The sequence below is a fragment of the Calliphora vicina genome, chromosome X (assembly GCF_958450345.1).
Source record: "Calliphora vicina chromosome X, idCalVici1.1, whole genome shotgun sequence".
NCBI lineage: Eukaryota > Metazoa > Arthropoda > Insecta > Diptera > Calliphoridae > Calliphora > Calliphora vicina.
This window is the reverse complement of record NC_088785.1, coordinates 7997412-8019336: the sequence shown is the minus strand read 5'-3', so window position 1 is coordinate 8019336 and position 21925 is coordinate 7997412. Positions and strand designations below refer to the sequence as shown.

The 21925-nt window shown below is 33.8% G+C and overlaps 1 protein-coding gene across 2 annotated transcripts in view; it reads left to right on the top strand.

Annotated features, from left to right (window-relative positions):
- The window catches only part of lgs (legless), a 96300-nt gene that overhangs the window by 27148 nt on the left and 47227 nt on the right, over positions 1 to 21925 (top strand). For both annotated transcript variants that reach the window (XM_065514723.1, XM_065514722.1), the window contains exons 4-5: positions 13555 to 14259; positions 14330 to 15949. In XM_065514723.1, coding sequence (XP_065370795.1) covers positions 13555 to 14259; positions 14330 to 15949 — 2325 coding nt within the window. The remainder of the gene's footprint in view (positions 1 to 13554; positions 14260 to 14329; positions 15950 to 21925) is intronic.

The window sequence follows — 21925 nt, the reverse complement described above, 5'->3', positions numbered from 1 at the left end:
ATTTGGACATACAAAAGCATATTGTAAGAAACCTTATAGATGTGTTTAGTGCGGTATGGATCATGCCACCGTTGAGTGTAAAAAAAATATTGACACTCCACCCCGTTGTGTTCATTGTATGTTAAACCACACAGCCAACTACAAAGGATGTAGAGTCTACCAACATCTTGTTGCCAGTAGACGAAGACAGTACTCAAACGGACAAAGAACAACTAATTTTAACATGAGTTCAACGGAGTATCCGCAATTGAACAATTCTAATTTTAATCAACCTAATCAGAATAGGTTTAATGTGTCATTTTCAGATGCTGTCAAATCTTCAAATGCAAATGAAAACAGTCGAATGGATCGACTTGAAAAAATGATGGAAAACCTAATGAATATGATGTCAATGTTAATGGCTAAATTATGCAAATAAATTTAAGAATTGCAACATGGAATGCGAATGGTCTATCCAATCATACACATGAAATTGAAATTTTCATGAAAAATAACTATATTGATATATTTTTAGTAAGTGAAACTCATTTCACAAGAAGAACCTTTTTTAGAATAAAGGATTATGACATTGTAGCTGCTAATCATCCTGACGAAAGAGCACACGGTGGTGCAGCTATACTAATAAGAAATAATATTAAGTATGAAATTCTACATCCAATTGAGAACAACTTTCTTCAAGCTGCCGGTGTTAAACTAACATGTGATAATAACAGTATTCAAATATTTTCTATTTACTTTCCACCAAGGCATAGTGTTAAATGCGAACAATATGAACGATTTTTTAAAGAACTTGGCCCTAAATTTATTGTTGGTGGTGACTTTAACGCAAAGCATCCTTGGTGGGGATCCCGATTGGCGAACCCAAAAGGAAGAGAGCTATATAAATGCATTTCAAAGAACAATTATTCATCTTTGTCTACAGGTAGCCCTACATACTGGCCTAGTGATCCTACCAAAATTCCTGATCTTCTGGATTTCTATATTTATAAAGGAATACCAAGATCATTTCTGGATATATCAGATAGTGCTGACTTAAGCTCGGATCATAGCCCTGTAATCTTAGCATTTAGTACAATACTTCAAACTGTGGCCAAAAAAATAAAAATAATTACATCTAAAACAGATATGCAACAGTTTGGAGACTGGATCGAACAAAATTTGAACTTAAATATACCAATTAAAGATGGTTGCAGTCTGGAAGACGCCGTTGAATCATTTACCAACATAATTCATGAAGCAGCGTTTATATCAACTCCACAACAACATCAAACTAATGGTTATAATGTTCGATTATCGGCGGAAATTAGGGAACTTATTGCAAACAAAAGAAGATTAAGAAGAATATATCAAAACACTAGAAGTCCATTAGATAAAACAAATTTAAACAGATCATCGCAACTTTTGAAAAAACGTTTAAGAGATTATAAAAATGACTCTTTAAAAAGTTATTTGATGAATCTAGATGTGGGTAAAGATAACGAACACAATCTGTGGAACTCGACAAGATATCTTAAAAGGCCATCTAAAAGAAATGTACCAATTAAAAATATTAGTGACGAATGGTGTAGATCCGATATCAGTAAAGCTAATGCTTTTAAAGAGCATTTAGAACTCACATTCAACCCATTTCTTTTAAATGATCAGCCAACAAGAGACGATATAAACAATTTTTTAGATATACCTTGTCAAATGGATCGTCCCATAAAACATATATCTCCAGCTGAGGTAAAAAATGCTGTTGACAAATTAAACAACACTAAGTGCCCTGGTTACGACAATATTGACTCAAAAGTATTAAAATCTCTGCCAAGAAAAGGCATAATTTTTCTCACTACTATATTTAATTCAATATTGAGATTAAATCATTTTCCATCACAGTGGAAGTTTGCTAAAATTGTAATGGTATTAAAACATAACAAACCTGAAAATGCTGTATCGTCTTACAGGCCAATTAGCTTATTGAGCAGTTTTTCAAAGATTTTTGAACGACTTTTTCTCAAGAGATTACTGCCAATACTGGAGAAACAAAAAATTATTCCTGATTATCAGTTTGGATTCAGACACAAACATGGCACACCAGAACAATGTCACCGTATTGTCAAAGAAATTTCCAATGCACTACAGAGAAAATTGTATTGTTCAGCAGTATTTTTGGATATTGAAAAAGCATTTGACAAAGTTTGGCACACTGGACTTTTGTATAAATTAAAAAAGCTTATTCCGGCACCGTTTTACTTACTATTAAAATCATATCTTCATGAAAGACACTTCTTTGTAAACATCAATGAAGAATATTCTAATTTTGGTCACATCAACTCAGGAATTCCACAAGGCAGTGTTTTGGGTCCAGTGCTGTATACCATTTTCACATCAGATATGCCAATAATGGATAATGTAATTACTGCTACTTATGCTGATGATACTGCTATACTAGCATCCAACCAATCACCAATTATAGCATCTGAATTTGTTCAACATCAGCTAAATATTATTCAAGATTGGTTACAGAAGTGGAACATTAAAGTAAATACAGCAAAATCGGTGCATGTGACGTTTACATTAAGAAAACATGATTGCTCTTCAGTATATTTAAATGGAGCAATTATACCAAAAAGCAGTAACGTTAAATATCTGGGTCTTAATATTGACCGCAGACTTACATGGAAGGAACACATAAGAAAAAAACGTGAACAATTAAACATCAAAACGAGGAAAATGTATTGGCTCTTAGGTCCAAGATCTGAATTAAGTTTGGAAAACAAAGTTTTGCTATATAAAGCAATCCTAAAACCGATTTGGACATACGGAGTTCAGCTGTGGGGGACTACCAGCAACTCAAACATAGAAATACTACAAAGGTATCAATCTAAAACTCTAAGCCTTGGTTTGTAAATAACAATAACATACACAACGATCTCAAAATTGCAAGAGTCAAAGAGGAAATTAATAATTTCAGTGAAAGATATCTAAATAGACTCAGCAATCATCCAAACGTGTTAGCAATTAACTTATTAGATGATAGCGAAGAAATACAAAGATTAAAGAGGTTTCACGTTCTTGACCTACCCTTTAATAAAAAAAAAAATGTTAGTAAATTTGCTTAAATTAATGTAAATAATTGTTTTTTTATTTATTGAGTTTATTGGAACTTAATATATAAGTTATTTTTATTTTATTTATGTAATTTGCTTATTATTTTAATTGTTGTAAAATAGATTGCAAATAAAAATGAATTAAAAAAAAAAAAAAATGTTTCGTCGATATCGATAACAAATGGTTACTATTAACAGAATTTTGTACATACTTTTACAAATCATACGTACACCAAACTTCAAATGACTACGTTTATCACTTTCCCACTACACGAAGTACGTAAATATGTACATCGAGCTTTAACCAAGAAAGCGCATAACAATTAACGTTACAGGAATAGCTTTTTTGTGATTCTTTGCATGTTTTAATTCATTATAAACATATGGACGATGTGGATATGGAAAATATTGTTACACACAAGCTTTTCTATAAAAAATATTGTAATACACATGATTTTCAATAGAAAATACTGTTATACATAGGATGTTATATACAAGATTTTCTCTAGAAAATGTCATTAAGTTTTTTCCAATTCTATAGAATATATTGTTATAAACAAGATTTTATATACAAAATATTGTGACACACAAGATTTTCTATAGAAAATATCGATTTCAACCAAAATTTCAGGGTACGTTGGGGATGTAGATGGTTTATGTGAAGTTTGCACGAAATCGGCCCAGTCGTTCCGGAGATATGGCATTTAGATTTTCCTATCTATGTATATTAGGGTGGGACAATTTGTTCGGGCCCAAAAAACGTGGCAAATTCGAAATCTACGGAAAATTCTATGAACTTTTTCAGAAGAAACCATGGTTCTAAAATCAAAATCGAGCTTCCGGTTTTTTAAGAGAAGATTTGGAGCTCAAGACCTCTTTTGCTAGGAGACCTCGGGTATGTTCAATTTTAAAAATAATAATATTTCTTCGTTTGTGTTCCGATTTCAAAAAAATTACATATATATAGAATCGTCTCGTCGAGTACTACATATAACATCTCGTAGCTATATATTCTTTATACATATTCTTAGAAATTTTTTTAGATAACTTAAAAAGAATAAAAGCACCTTTTTCCCAAAAAAATAACGAAAAATCGCCTTTTTTAATTTTTTGAAATTTAAGCATAACTTTGGACTCAGTCATTATTTTTAATCAATTTTATGTTATATATACATTTCTTGTTAGTCCTATAAATTAAAAATAGAGAAAATCGGAAAATATTTGAAACCACGGACATCAAAAAACTGTAGTAGGGTGGGTAAAAATGTTAAAAATGTAACAAAACCGGAACACAAACGAAGAAATATTATTATTTTTAAAATTGAACATACCCGAGGTCTCCTAGCAAAAGGGGTCTTGAGCTCCAAATCTTCTCGTAAAAAACCGGAAGCTCGATTTTGATTTTAGAACCATGGTTTCAGTATGTATGTATGTATGTATGTATGTATGTATGTATGTATGTATGTATGTATGTATGTATGTATGTATGTATGTATGTATGTATGTATGTATGTATGTATGTATGTATGTATGTATGTATGTATGTATGTATGTATGTATGTATGTATGTATGTATGTATGTATGTATGTATGTATGTATGTATGTATGTATGTATGTATGTATGTATGTATGTATGTATGTATGTATGTATGTATGTATGTATGTATGTATGTATGTATGTATGTATGTATGTATGTATGTATGTATGTATGTATGTATGTATGTATGTATGTATGTATGTATGTATGTATGTATGTATGTATGTATGTATGTATGTATGTATGTATGTATGTATGTATGTATGTATGTATGTATGTATGTATGTATGTATGTATGTATGTATGTATGTATGTATGTATGTATGTATGTATGTATGTATGTATGTATGTATGTATGTATGTATGTATGTATGTATGTATGTATGTATGTATGTATGTATGTATGTATGTATGTATGTATGTATGTATGTATGTATGTATGTATGTATGTATGTATGTATGTATGTATGTATGTATGTATGTATGTATGTATGTATGTATGTATGTATGTATGTATGTATGTATGTATGTATGTATGTATGTATGTATGTATGTATGTATGTATGTATGTATGTATGTATGTATGTATGTATGTATGTATGTATGTATGTATGTATGTATGTATGTATGTATGTATGTATGTATGTATGTATGTATGTATGTATGTATGTATGTATGTATGTATGTATGTATGTATGTATGTATGTATGTATGTATGTATGTATGTATGTATGTATGTATGTATGTATGTATGTATGTATGTATGTATGTATGTATGTATGTATGTATGTATGTATGTATGTATGTATGTATGTATGTATGTATGTATGTATGTATGTATGTATGTATGTATGTATGTATGTATGTATGTATGTATGTATGTATGTATGTATGTATGTATGTATGTATGTATGTATGTATGTATGTATGTATGTATGTATGTATGTATGTATGTATGTATGTATGTATGTATGTATGTATGTATGTATGTATGTATGTATGTATGTATGTATGTATGTATGTATGTATGTATGTATGTATGTATGTATGTATGTATGTATGTATGTATGTATGTATGTATGTATGTATGTATGTATGTATGTATGTATGTATGTATGTATGTATGTATGTATGTATGTATGTATGTATGTATGTATGTATGTATGTATGTATGTATGTATGTATGTATGTATGTATGTATGTATGTATGTATGTATGTATGTATGTATGTATGTTTTTTTTTTTTTTTTTATACGAGGAAAAAATCATCGAAAGACTCTGGCCCCCTGATGCCAGGAGTGCGAGACTTTAACACGCTAAAATAACCTCGAAACACTAGTCCATATTCCCTGCGGAACCACCGCAAAAGTATTTCCTCGCAGGGGGGGTTAAGGTAAACACCTCATCTAATGCTACATTCTTCTTCGAATCTGCTCCTGGCTCCGTAATTCTAAGAGAACCAACTTTATGAACTCACATATATGCTCCCAGTTTTCCAATGAAATCAGCATGAGCTGAACTATATTGTCGGGGTTCACTCTACTTCCCATTATCTGCTCAAGATTTGACCTGTGAGAACTAAATCGGGGACAATCAAAGAACACATGAGCGGGATCCTCCACTCTTTCAACACAGTTCGGACAAAACGGAGATGTGTCAAGCAAGGTTGCCAACTCTTCAGCTCAGAAAATGGCTATATTTTGAATTAAAAATGGCTAGAAATGGCTAAAACCCAAAAATAACTGAATACAAATATTACATTTATTGCCCCCCATCACCACGAAGTCTGATTATGTGTTAACTAATAGTTATACTGACAGTTTTCAAAAAAAAAATTTACCGACTTCGTGTTAATGGGGTTTAGCAGACTTAAAGATTGTAATATCAATATTTTTTTTTCCTTTTTGATGAATTTTCCTTTTTGAAACTATTTAGAAGACTGTTTTCATAAAACCAATAATATTCTCATCAAATCATCAACAGACGAATTTGTTTAAAAAGACAGTTTCTTTGTCATTTGATAAAAAATACTTTTTTATTTTTAAAAAATTACAAAAATGTTCAAGAAAAGTATAAAATAAAAAAGGCTAGGACAAAATAAAATGGCTAGATCTTCCGGCTAGATTAATTCTAGCCATTTTTTATGGCTAAATGAAAATAAAATCGCTAGATCTAGCCGGAAAATGGCTAAATTGGCAACCTTGGTGTCAAGTCTAAATCGATATAAGTACGATCTGAAACAACCGTGTCCACTTAGAAATTGAGTAAGGTAGAAATTTACATATCCATGCTCCCTACTGCACCACACATCGACATCGGGTATGAGTGTATATGTCCACCTGCCCTTTGTTGTAGTCGACCACCTGGACTGCCATTTCGCCATGCTCTCCCTTCGGACATTCCTGACAGAGCTGTCATTCTCTGGTATGCCTCTTAATTCGTACCCACACTTTGCCTCCCTTGCCAGAATATCAATTGGTATCATGGCTGCGATGACAAAAGCTGCTTCATCAGATACTGTTCTATATGCACAGCATACCCGGAGTGCCATAAGCCTATAAACAGAATTTATTTTTCTAGCATAGGTTTTGAGCTTGGTGGACTCGGCCCATATCGGAGCTCCATAAAGAATTGTGCTTTTTACTACTCCCGCGAGAACTTTCCTTCTTAGGTACTTAGGACCTCTTGTGTTAGGCATTATACGGTGTAACGCAGCACATGTTTTACCAGCCTTAGCTTTTACATAATTGAAATGACATTTGAACGATAAACGATTGTCTATCATGACACCCAGATACTTAAGGCTATCTTTGGTCCTTATTTCGCAGTTCCCAATTTTGAGGTTAGTATATTCTACCACCCTACGACTTGTTATCAATACAGCTTCAGTTTTATGTTCAGCCAACAAGAGACCCATTGAGTTGAGCCATGATTTGACCATGTAAATACTACTTTCTGCAACTGTTTTCGCTTCATCAATAGTCTTCCCGACGATCGTTAGCGCTACATCATCTGCAAAGCCTGTGATCTTCACCCTTTCCGGAAGATTGAGTCTTAAAACACCATCGTACATAACGTTCCATAAAAGGGGTCCTAGCACGGATCCCTGGGGAACTCCACCTGTTACGTCGTATTGCTTTGTTCCCTCATCGGTACCATAGACTAGAACTCTCTTTCGGAAGTAATCTTCAATAATGGCCACTAGATATGCTGGGGTATTTAGCCGTCTTAGAGAATTCACAATATTTTCCCAGTTAGCTGTATTGAAGGCATTCTTAACATCCAAAGTTACAACGATGCAGTATTCCTTGGCGCCATTCCTCCAACATTTGCCTTTGATTGCCTCTTTTGCAATGTCTACTACCACCTTGATTGCATCTATCGTCGATCTACGTTTTCCAAAACCAAATTGAGTATCTGATAGCCCTTCTACTAAGTCAATATGTTCCTCCAATCTATGACAAATAATGCTTTCCAGCAGCTTTCCGCAAGAATCGATCATACATAGTGGTCTATACGAGGACGGTTCTTCTAATGGTTTCCCATCCTTGGGTAGTAGTACTAGTCTTTGTCTCTTCCAAATTGATGGAAAGGATCCTTTCCGTAAGCACATGTTGATTAGCTGTAATACTTTGTCGTCACTGCACTTTACAATCTCTTTTAAAACCGGGTTGGGAATCCCGTCAAGTCCAGGCGCTTTCCTGTCATGAAATCTTGACACAGCCAGTTGTACTTCAGATAAGGTAACTACTGGGAAGCTAAAGCTATCTCGCGGATTACTGGATACCCATGTCGTGGCATCTCTTTGTGGGAAGAGGTGGGCTACTATGTTACTGAGGATTCTATCTTCTGTAGGTGATGATGTACTTATACATTTCAGTTTCTTCATTACGAGCTTGTATGCTAATCCAAATGGATTGTTATCAACGTCTTCGCAGATGTTTAAGAAACTTGTTCTTTTACTTCTTCGAATTGCAGATTTAAGTGCCTTTTTCTTTACTCTAAGGATCTGGTGATGTATATCATTGTCCAGTCTGCCGCGAGTCCTTGTATAGTCCCTTCTGGCTCGAACACATTCTTTGCGTAGCTCAGCGATTTCGTTATTCCACCAATATACAGGAGCTTTATTAATTCCACGTTTCCTCTTCTTCATAGATGCATTACAAGACCGTGTTGTGTAGTAAATTAGCTGTTCCGCCATATTCTCTGGAGAACCGTTCAATTCCATGTTTTCCATACATAAACGAAATATTTCCTTGTCAAAGGTGTTGCTCTTCCAACCAGGAAGTTCTTGTCTGGATGCTGCCGTAGCTGTTGGTATAGGGTCAGCAATGTTCATAATTATAGCACTGTGGTCGCTGTGGGTATAGATATCACAGATTTGCCAACTAATTCGGTTGCAGATAATAGAACTAGCAAAGGCGATATCGATTATTGAGCCTCCTCCATTTCGGTTGAACGTTAGCTCATTACCAGAATTCATCAACACCACATCAAGTACAGCGAGCGATTCTAATAGTATCCTGCCCCTTTCATTGGTTCTTGGGCAGCCCCATTCCGTGGCCCAAGCATTAAAATCACCGGCTATAATTACCCTATTTTTCCCTGTAGCATCGCTTGTTAAGATATCGATTATTCTCTTATATTCATTAATATCGTACCTCGGTGGGATGTAACAACTATATATGAATACATCGGAAATCATAGCTCGAACAAAGCCACATTCACTCGTCATTGTGTATTGTAACATTTTCCTGTCCACAGACCAAATTGCAGACATTCCTGTGGCATCATATGCCCAGCTTGGTGAGTTAATTTTTCCGTAGGGTTCACTGATAATAGCTACATCCACATCTAACTCGCGTACACTTTGTCTCAATAGCTCCTGAGCTGCTTCACAGTGGTTAAGATTTAGTTGAAGTAATCTGGTCATCGTGTTTTCAATTGTAGTACCGCTTTCCTGTATTGGGGACATACAGCTGAACCAGTAACATGTCCAGTATTAGATGTGTTGTCCTTGCATAAAAGACAAACTGGATTCTTCGTGCAAGATTTAATCTTGTGACCTCCTTCCCCACAACGGAAACAATTACCAGAGTAGTCATTGGAGCTTTTACATTTTACTGCCGTGTGACCGAAGTCAAGGCACTTGTAGCATCTTTTTGGTGTTAATTTTTCGCGAATTCGGCATACCACCCATCCAATACGTATTTTTGCAGTTTTAAGCAATATGTTGGCTACTGCAGCACTCAAGGCAATAGTGGCGATTTGGGTACCTCTATATGCTTTCCTCATTGACTTTATTGCAGACGGTTGCAACATATTGAATTCTTCTGATTCACCAATAAGAGCTTCAAAAACCTCTTCTTTCGTGGTTACTTCATCAATGTCTCTTATTTCCAATAGTACTTCATGTGTAAGGGCTCGTACATCTGCTACAGAGCCGATAGCTCCTACAATCGCTTCCCTGAATTTGTTCGTGTCTTCGTGAGCAGATTTGTTTAACTCCAGGAGTAGTTCACCTTTTTCCGTCTTCCTAATGTTCTTAATATTTTCACCAAGATCATTGAGCTTTGGATCACGCTTCACTTGCCTAAGTATATCCGCGTAGGACGTGTCTCCACAGGTTTTAATAATCAGGGCATCTGGACGAGTTTGTTTCATTCTCTTTTTTGCTTTTGGCACGACTTTTATCCAATCAGATCTCATTTCTTCTGTATCAAGCTTTCCGTCCTTGTTATTGATAGGTTCTTCGGTGAGTTTAGTTTCATTAATTACAGCCATCTTAGAGCTTACATCCTTTTTCTTTTTTTCTTCGTTTCCTTTTGGACTCTGTGTTTTAGCGCCTCTTTTCACAGCCGATGTTTCTGATGTTTGCGGGGCTTGTGGTTTTGGGCAATATTCCGCATGGGTACCTTTACACTCCAATAGGCTCCTTTGGTAGTTAGCAACTGAAGTGCTTGCTGGTGTCACCGGGACTTGGGGTTTTAACCATGCTTCCGTCTGAGTTTCCTTACACTCCAATGATATTCTTTGGGAGTTGACAGTAGAACTACTTGATCCACTTGTAAAAAGAGAGCTTGTATCTCGCGAGCTATTATGTGGATTTCCTTATGTACATTCTTACATGTTCTCAAAAATTCCACCAACTGTGTTATCTTCGCACCAAGTCGCTCAAAATTATCGCTCCTAATATCTTGACTACAGGGTGTTTCCACGTTTACCACGTTTGCAGGTGGCGATCTCCTTATCACTGAACTCCTTTGGAATGGGGATTCAGCCCTAGCAAATTCATCCAGTTTATTTCCTCTACTTCCTTCCATCATCTCTTTGTCGTTATAAATAAGGGGGGTTTCTTCCATGCTGTTGATCCAAACTCAAGGCCGCTATCTCCATTCGATGTGTAGTCGCGTTATAATCCCATGGTTATCTATGCTTGCAGGGAGGCCATGCAGTGGGTTGACTTGAGGCCCTTATGGGGTCCCAAGCCAGTGCCAGATCCGCGTTAGTCGGGAAATACCATCCGATCCTACACCACCAACTAAACGGCGACGAACTTTGAGCGCACCTTGAGACTTGCCAGGTTTTAGGAGGAGGAGGCGGTTATGGCATTAGCCTATAAGCCATTTCCGAAGAGTTTCACCTCCACGTACACAGGTTATAGAATACCATATACCGTCGGCCCAGGGTTCATCAAATCCAAATCATTTTCCAGGAATACCATAATTAAGATCTTACTGGGCTCGATCTTAATGCCGTAGAGACGTATCGTTGCGAGAACTGCCGCCCCTCCTGGGGTCAGACGCAGACCAGGTAGCCGCCCAATGTGGGTCAGACGCTTCTGGATTTTTTTTGATTGGGAATCCACGGAGGCATCACTCTCCAAGCTTCTCCTCTCTTGAGGCCGTCCCTGTGGATGGGTACCTATTAGGGATGCCAATCCCGAAATCCCGATCCCGAAAATCCCGGGATTTTTCGGGATCGGGATTTCCCGAATCCCGGGATTTGTGAAAAAGAATCCCGGGATTTTTCGGGATTAACAAATCCCGAAATTTTATGAGATTTTTGATATTTTAGGAAGATTTATAAAGCACCCAAAATACTTAGAAAGCTAAATTTCAGCATATTTATAATACTAATCTCGCTTCAAATCCAAACGCAGCCAGATTTTTTCATTTCAATCAGGAAGCAGCACGTATCCCTTGCATTGACAGGCTTTTACACAATTTACACTTTTACGAAATTTATGTTCAAGTTATTTTCTGAAAGGGACTAGGGGCAAATGTAGCCCGATTTCCGCAGTACTCTACAGTATAATTTCAGAGTACTTACAACTTATTTTGTGCAAAAAAAAAGGATTGCCGCATAATCAATATATTTATGACTGCTCAAACAGTACTCCGGGGGACAATTGTATGGAGCTAGGGGAAATCATGGACCATTTATTTTAATTTAATGCATTAGTTTTTGATTTATATTTTTACTTAAATATATTAATGAAATTAATAGTTTTTATTGATGAATTTGATGTTTTTGACGTTTAACTAAAATCCCGAAGTCCCGAAAAATCCCGAAATCCCGAAAAATCCCGGGATCCCGGGATTTACATTTCTAAAATCCCGAATCCCGGGATTTGTAAAACCCAGTCCCGTTTGGCATCCCTAGTACCTATTTAGATGGCGGCATCCATTCGCCATTGTCGCAGATTCGTCTTTGGGCCCATGTACCTTTTTGTGGTACGCCCTCTGAGTCTGCCGCTCCCGGTCGGGGACTGCTTATTAATCGCAGCTGACCTACATATCTGTAGGCCGTTCAGCTATCCGCCACCCGCTGACCCCGATAGTAGCCTAGAGCTCGGCCCTATCATGTATGTATGTATGTATGTATGTATGTATGTATGTATGTATGTATGTATGTATGTATGTATGTATGTATGTATGTATGTATGTATGTATGTATGTATGTATGTATGTATGTATGTATGTATGTATGTATGTATGTATGTATGTATGTATGTATGTATGTATGTATGTATGTATGTATGTATGTATGTATGTATGTATGTATGTATGTATGTATGTATGTATGTATGTATGTATGTATGTATGTATGTATGTATGTATGTATGTATGTATGTATGTATGTATGTATGTATGTATGTATGTATGTATGTATGTATGTATGTATGTATGTATGTATGTATGTATGTATGTATGTATGTATGTATGTATGTATGTATGTATGTATGTATGTATGTATGTATGTATGTATGTATGTATGTATGTATGTATGTATGTATGTATGTATGTATGTATGTATGTATGTATGTATGTATGTATGTATGTATGTATGTATGTATGTATGTATGTATGTATGTATGTATGTATGTATGTATGTATGTATGTATGTATGTATGTATGTATGTATGTATGTATGTATGTATGTATGTATGTATGTATGTATGTATGTATGTATGTATGTATGTATGTATGTATGTATGTATGTATGTATGTATGTATGTATGTATGCATGTATGTATGTATGTATGCATGTATGTGTGTGTGTATGTATGTATGTATGTATTGTTTCTCATCCATTTAACTTATTACCTATTGTTCTTATTTTTTCTTCGACATCGATTTTAAAAATTGGTTCACTTGACATGAAATGGCCCATATATGGACATACAAAAGTCAATCCAAGAATTACGGTTGTTTAAAGAACTGACAACCGATTTGACTGTTCACTTAAAGCTATTCTTAGGGAACCCTAATCAGTATAAAATATTTTCAATTTTTTAGTTTATGCTCAATGACATTCGGTGCAGCCTTTTTTATGAACATAGCATTCATTTTTTTTAAGTATATATATATATGAATATTATAAAATTATTAAACTAGTTTCTATGATTTTGTTTTAATAGATAAATCAAATGATTCATCGTCATCATGTGATAAAAGAATGGCGTTATCGGGAAATGTTTGTAATGAGAACGATGAAAGTTCCGTGACACAATCGGTAGGCAGCTTAATAGTTCCAGGTTCCGGTACTAATTTAAACCTTATAAGCAGTTGCAATACTTTAAATACTAACACAAATCCATTAACTTCAAAGTCTTTGGATGGATTTTGTTCGGATGCTTCTACATCAACACCAATGGGTTCAAATATTCCAAATACGTCCTGTAATATTCCCTTAAACGCTTCATTTATTATTAATAATTTATCCAGTACTAATGGTCCGCCACAGGTTGGTGGTGGCGGAACGAATATTATTAGCGGCGGTGGCAGTGGTATTAACAACTGCATGGAATATATGCAGCAACAAAATCATATATTTGTATTTTCCACACAATTGGCCAACAAAGGAGCTGAAGCAGTATTAGCCGGTCAATTTCCCACAATTATTGCATATCATTGCACCCAACCGGCTACAAAATCATTTTTTGAAGATTTTTTTCTGAAAAATCCAATGAAGATGACAAAATTGCAAAGACAAAATACATTAAATATAATGGGTGGACTTCCGCCTGCAGGTGGCCCAGGTTCCGGTGGACAACCACCTTGGTTAACTGGCAATTGCAATTCAATGGGAAAAATGTCACATAAATTAGCTTTAAATAAATCCGGTAAGTTTTGAACATTAAAACACAATATTCAAACAAATATTCAACCATAATCTTAAATGTCTTTAAACAGAAACAATAACGTCTTCGTCGACTAACTCGAGTGGAATTGGCGTTTTAAATGAAAACGATATGATGTGTTGGGACCAAACACGTTCTGTTATGGAGAGTCCAGCAGGAGATTCTGCTAACACCATGAAAATGTTAGAAAATTCCGAAAATTCTAGCAATACAGCAAAACCGATTTGCTCTGGCTTGACAAATGATGATAGTATACCTTCGTTGCAAGGTGTCAAAGTTCCCGATGAAAATCTAACGCCACAACAGCGGCAACATCGAGAGGAGCAATTAGCTAAACTAAAGAAAATGAATCAGTTTCTATTTCCTGAAAACGGAGGTAATGACTTTCATACACAAGCATCTGGAAACAATCCAATGATGGGTGGCAAAATGCAGGTGCCACCTGAAGCTTTGGCTAATGCTATGCCTGGAAATACGGTGGCGTTATTGAATATGCAAGGTACCAATATGGGAAATAAGCTTAATGCTGCTGCTATGCGCAATATATCAGGAAATCTGATGAATCATTCGAAGACGGGGGCCTCCAACTCACAACTTGAAAACATGCCAAATTTGGTAGAAGATATCATAATGCCTGCCGACATGATGGCAAGTTGTGGTCCAAATGAAATGACCACAACCACCATGAATCCTTTGAAGCAAGGATGTATGCCGAATATGAATATTCCAGGTGGTTTGGGAAATGGAGGCAGGGGTTTAATGAACGCAAGTGGACCCAATCTTAATATGATGAATAACAGCGGTCCGATTGGAATGCCGCCTGGGAGTTTAATGAACGACCCAAATAATACGATGATGGGGAATAGTTCGGATGTAATGTCGCCATTTAATTCTAATCATTGTCCAAGCACAGGTCAAGATGGTGGTGGTGGGGGTATGATGGGGCCGCATAAAAATATGAATGCACCTCCACCTCATCCGTCGGACATGAATTCCTCAGTTGGGATGCCTCAAATGGAATGGTCAAAATTACATCATCACATCTATGAAGAACGTTTAAAAAATAATCACTCGAATGCGAATAATATGCCTCCGGAAATTGGCGGTGGAGGTGGTGGTGGTTCTGGATGTCAACAAACATTAACACGATGTAATTCAACAGGTGTTGGTGGTGGTGCTGGAGGTATGTCCCACCGAACAAACACCAATGTAAACGCAAGTAATCGAGGCACCCAAGGACCCCCACCACCTTATCACCCGACCCAGCGTTCAGCTTCAGTACCCATTGCGACACAATCTCCTAATCCGTCAAGCCCTAACAATCCAACTTCTAACATGTCACTGCCTTCGCCTCGAGCATCAAATACCATGGGTGGAGCATTGTCTTCGACAACTTCACCCAGTATGGATATAACAACTGCTTCCTCCGCGTCAACAGCTAATACAAATTCAACCACAACAACTGCTGCCGGTTGTGCATCGGGTGGTAATGGCTCAACGAACAAAAATACATTTACACAACAGGGTTCACCAACGCCAGCTTCTGGAGCGGGGAACTCAAATCGTAATAGATCATCTGTAAATAATTTAAATAGTAATCCCACCACACCCCTATCACATGTTTCACCCAAAGATATTGATTCTAAGAATATGAATATAACACCCACACCAGGTAATTATTTAGAAATTTTTTATTTTTATTTTTTATACGTTAACTCACAGTGCATTAGATGTAAGAATATTTTTTGGAAAAAATACTAGCATAACCCGGTGACCTTCGCACTGTAAAATGCAAGAATAAAAATCTTATTCCGCGATTTTCAAAAAATCTGAATATTAGTTTGGATGAAACGTTCGATTGGCAATAATTTCATATGTTTTCAGATGCATATGTTGAGTTAAATACATTTTTGAAAAAAATTAGCATGCGATAAAAAAGTATTCAATATATAAAATAGGAATACTTGCGTAGAATTTTCATACTTTCAATAACATTTTACCACAAGATACATTATTTATAGTAAATTTATAATTTCTAACTGTAATAAAATAAAAAATAAATATTCTGATATTTTAAATTATGACTTTATGTTTCCAAATAAAAGCAATGAAATTTCTTGACAAGGAGACTTTTTTGATTAATCCGAAGGAAATTTTATCTATAATCGTTTAAAAAGGCTTTCGGACCAATAGTTTACTTTCTATTGTACTTAAATTTCAAGAAATCATTAATAAATGCACTTTCTTTTTGCTTGTTTTATTGTTTGAACACACCACAAGCATGTTCTTTGAATTTTAGTTACTTTTTGGATTATTTTATTGTGCATTTCCTTGAAAACAAAATAACCTTTTCGTCCCATAACTCATAAAACAAGTTAATAATGTTATTAATAAGTTTTTTTTTAAATTTATTATACACGTATAATTAGTACATAATAAAGCAAAACAAAAAATGGCGATTTCATATAAAATTCCATACAAATAGAAATAGGTTCCACATTCATGTACTTCGTATAAGGGCAACGGATAACTCACTAATCAGAGGGTTAAAGATATGAAACTTATGAAATAAAAAAACCCAATAAATAATATTCCAAATTCGAGCAGAGAATCTCCTTCATTATTTAAATCTATAATTAACTTTGGGACTAATTGCACGAAGTGTTTTATATGACGTCCATTATGGTATGGTAAATGTCAAATGCAAGACAAACGTCAACGAAAGAATAAAATTATAATAAAACCAAAACAAAGAAAGGCCAAAAAAAAAAAATTAAAATGGACTCTACTACCAAAGGGTAGTAAAACCCTATATTCAGTTTGTCCATTTTGGTGACCGATTTTTTTTTATGGGCCCCCAAAGTTTCTGAAAATCAGTGAGGCCTCTAAAAGAGGTGTCATCAGTTTTTGGTTAACAACTAATTCAAACCTTGTGATACGGCTTAACTTTATGTGGCAATTAGCTAAGAGTTCGCCAAATAAATTTTGTTAACATTTTTTCCAAAAAATAGCTTTTTCGTGCACTTTTGTTGAAAAAATATAGGAAGAATTTTTTTTTTTTACTTTTTTTAGAATAACTTCCAGGGTCTCCTAATTTTTCACTAACAATATTTAGCAAAGTTGTAGCTACGGCAAAGTTGAACAACTCTTGAGAACATATCAATGCATTCTGAACGTGTCTAGTCACTCTAAATAGCACATAAATATCACTTTGTACCTTAACAATTTTCGTTTTTTACTATTTTTTGACGCTAAAACAAAGATTTTTTGTTAAAATAGTATGATCAAGTCCACAGTTCTATGTTGTGCTGTATTATTTACTCGGCTGAGGTGTTCGGAATGGGGATCAGTGAGTGGACCCTCAATATCACACATTTAAAAAAAAATCGCCAAAAAGCCATTTATGATCCGAATGAGCTGAAATTTGAAATATAGATAGTCCTTGAGAAGGTCTAAAAAAATAAGCATTTATTTGTAGGTTATCTCTTTTAGTTCAAGAGATATTTAGGTTTATTTTTTTTTTTTAAATTTTGCTCCATATTTTTTGTTGTATTTTATATATGATGGGCCTACGAAAGGTCGAAATTTGTTCTTTATATATGACGTATATTTGCGATAAAATTCTAAAGAAAATAAAACAAACAAATGTCGTCCCTATAAAAAGTTACACGCATCCAAACTTGAAGCATCTTTTTATATATTTCAACTTTGTATGCGTGTGTTTTTTAAGTTTTTTCCCAAAAAAGTCCCCATATTTTTTCTTTTATAAAAAAATAATTTTCTTCGTGGCTATATACATTTTTTATAATCTGGAAAGAGAACTTAATGCAAAAACGTATAAATTTGACTAACTTAAGCAGACATTGTACCCCCCAGCCCTATCCAAACTTGTCCAATTTTTAAACAAAATATTAGGTTTGAGTAAAAAATTCTAAAAACACAAAGCACCGATCCTCAAAAACTCGTCATACATATTTGTATAGCCCTATATGTTGTTTATATACATTAGAGTGACAGCCGATTTTTTTTTTAGATTTCAAAGAGTGCCGGGTGGAATATTGTGACCTAGGCCTAAATGTTAAGTGCTGAAAATTTGGGCCAAATCGGACTAATATTTCTGGACGCGCATCGAAGTCAAAGTTCAGATATATGCTAAATTATACTATTTATATGAAATAAATAGGTGAAACTCGTTAAATTTCTGCATTGTTTTCTAGAAATGTATAGATTTATTTATATTAATGAATATTACATTAAACATTTTTTTTTGGAAGTTAACCCTGCATCTCCTTTGGGTCAAAATGACCCAAAAACTATTATCGCCAAAATTCGGAAAAAATGCAAATTTTTCAGATATTTTAAAAATTTTGCTACTAAATAACTACTTTTGCAATTTAATGCAAAAGAATCGCAATATGTACGTAATTATCGTTGTAATGAGATATAAATGACAAAATTTGGTTAAAAAATGTTATAGTTATTACAAATTCACCAGACCATTAACGTGTTTCAGGCCACTTGGACAAAAAATTTAGGAAAAACATTAACAAAAAATTTAAAATATATCCGTATTTACTTGTGTATGAGTTTTTGTCTTCGTAGGATACCGTTAACCTAATCGCAGGTATGGTCAAAAAAAAATATTTTTTTTAACGGCTGTTTCAAATCTCCATTTTCAAATTTTTAAAAATTTTGTTAAACAAATTTCAGAATTTTTTGATCATCACATTGGGATTTATTGAGATCAAAATAGGGAATAAAAATATAAAAAAATTATGTCAATACCTCTTTCAGTTTTTCCGTACCTGAGATTTAAATTTTGCGATTTTCAAGAAAAACTAATTTTTTGTCCATATTTAGGCGAATGAGCCCAATTTCCTTAATGTTATAAACTTTAAGTAAAACCTATTCATAATATTATAGTCCTTGAAATTTTAAATATGGTCTGAAAGTTTTACTAAAATCGGAAAACGATAACCTTAAATCGTGAAGGTCAAAGGTCAAATTTTTCATTATTTGGAATTTCTAAAGAAAAGATAGCGAAATGTTATATATTTTTGGGTCATTTTGACCCAAAGGAGATGCAGGGTTAACTTCCTAAAAAAATGTTTAATTTAATATTCATTAATATAAATAAATCTATACATTTCTAGAAAACAATGCAGAAATTTAACGAGTTTCACCTATTTATTCCATATAAATAGTAAAATTTTGCATATATCTGAACTTTGACCTCGATGCGCGTCCAGAAATCGTTGACCGATTTGGCTCAAATTTTCAGCACTTAACTTTTAAGCCTAGTGTCACAATATTCCACCCGGCACTCATCAAAATTTTAACAAAAATTGTTTTCCATACAACTGATTGTCACTCTAATATACATACAAAACGTTTATACTATCATACTGTAAATAACGTTAAAGTGGGCTATTTTCTAAAAAAAACTCAGTTTTTGGAACACATTTTCCCCGTTTTAGGAATTTCGATGTTTGAAAACAAAGAATGTCAACATTAGTGATATAATAGATCTATATTACTTCCAAATTTTATAGTGATATCTGTAACTGTTCAAATTTTACATTAATTCAAAGTTTTTATTTTTCTTGATGGAAAATCACCATTTTATAATATTGTTAGTTTTTAAGGTAAAATACGTCCGAAAAAACACAAAATTAATTCATTTCACTAAAATGTCAATCCCCAAGTCAGAAGGTTTCCACCGATATCAAAAACTTATATAAAAAGCTTATATTTACTCTTCAGAAGCTCCACAAACCTTGCACCACTTTCAAAAATTTTAATGTTTTTTCATTTATATTTTTTCATTTTTCTTCCTATATTTTTTCAACAAAAGTGCACGAAAAAGTTATTTTTTGGAAAAAAATTTTAACAAAATTTATTTGGCGGATTCTTAGCTATACAATTGCCACATAAAGTTAATAGTGCATTTACACCGAAGCGAAATCTAGTACATATGAGATTTCGAGCCAAATCTAGTTATTTTGACGAGATTTCCCATACAAAATGAAATCTACTTCGTGACTAGATTTTGGGGAAATCTCCTCAAATCTACTCAGTACCAAGTGATGCAACCGTGAATTTCTTCATAACGGACTAAAAAATACAGCACTGTACAAGTAAAATTTGACAGATACAAATAAAAAATATAATATAAAAAGTGCGGAACAATTTTAGCGTTTGATAAATATTTTCAATGGATGCAAATATGAATAAAAGTTAAATTTATAAATTATAATACTAAAAATTTACTTATTTACTGCGGGTTGTGTTAGTCAGCTGTTTTTGTTATTAAATGAAATCTTGCTAAATGTCAGAAAACAGCGGTGTAAACGGTATAGATTTTGAACAAGATTTCAATTAAAATCCACTAGATTTCGCCTCGGTGTAAATGCACTATAAGCCGTATCACAAAGTTTGAATTAGCTGTTAACCAAAAACTGATGACACCTTTTTTAGAGGCCCCACTGATTTTACTGCGTATAGGGTTTTACTACCCTTTTGTAGTAGAGTCGAACCTATACTGTCATGATCTTGTGTTTTTCCAAAAGTCTTCGTTTGTTTCATAGTGTTATTAGCACATCTCTTACTTCTCGTTAACTTTGACTTCTTTGCATATTTAATTGTTTTTGTACATTTTATTTAAAAATGTTAATAAATTATTTTTTTCTTTTTTTGCTTAACATATGATTTCTGTTTATTTATTATCAATATTTTGTATTAATGATAATTAACTTTTGATATTTTTGTTTTCTTTATTGCATTTGGATTTTTTAATTAAAAACGAAAAACTTATTTTTTGTTTTTATAGTCGCCATGTTGTTTTTTAGATGATATTTTGCTACTACTTAAGGTAGGGTCAAACATGGCAAATATTTGCATAAAAAAGCGTAACCACTTTATATAGCAAAAATTATTTTGACGTGTTTACTCTTACAAGATTTCTGTAAGATCAAACATCATAAAATAAAACTAAATATTTTGTTTTGAATCATCCTAAGTAAAATAAGTTTTTGAAATAAATAATAGAATTCAAATGTATTTTATTTAGTGGTCCTACCTTTAGGGACATTTTATTTTTTATCTTCATTTTGCTATTATTAATTTATAAGTTATTAATATTAATTTAAGTTTGTATTATTTGGGGTATTCACACGGTAGTCATAAAGTCGTATGTCATAAAATAACACGAAAAAATATGACTGCTGTGAGCAACCCTCATAAGTTAGTGTGCTATAATTTTAGTCAGCTGATAAAAGAAAACAACAATTATAAACAATTACAAATATTTTTAATAAAAAATGCAAAAACAATTTAATTTAAATAAACTTAATAATAAAGTAAATAAAATCTTACCTGAGAATCTTCTAAACCATCCATTTTTAAAAAAATATATTTAAAAATTTCTTGCCACAAAATAAATTGTTTAAGTAGGTACATAAACATAAACATCTGTTGTCGGTGACTAAGCCGGCAAATTTTTCTGACGGCGGTTATTTTAAATACGTTTGGTGGCTGCCAGTCAGCTAAAGTATACAAACAACATTTTCTTACTTTTTTTATATGTCTCAATGCGGCTACTTCTAAATATTATCGCCGGCTCGATGAAGAGTTTTTCCCTTTCGACTTA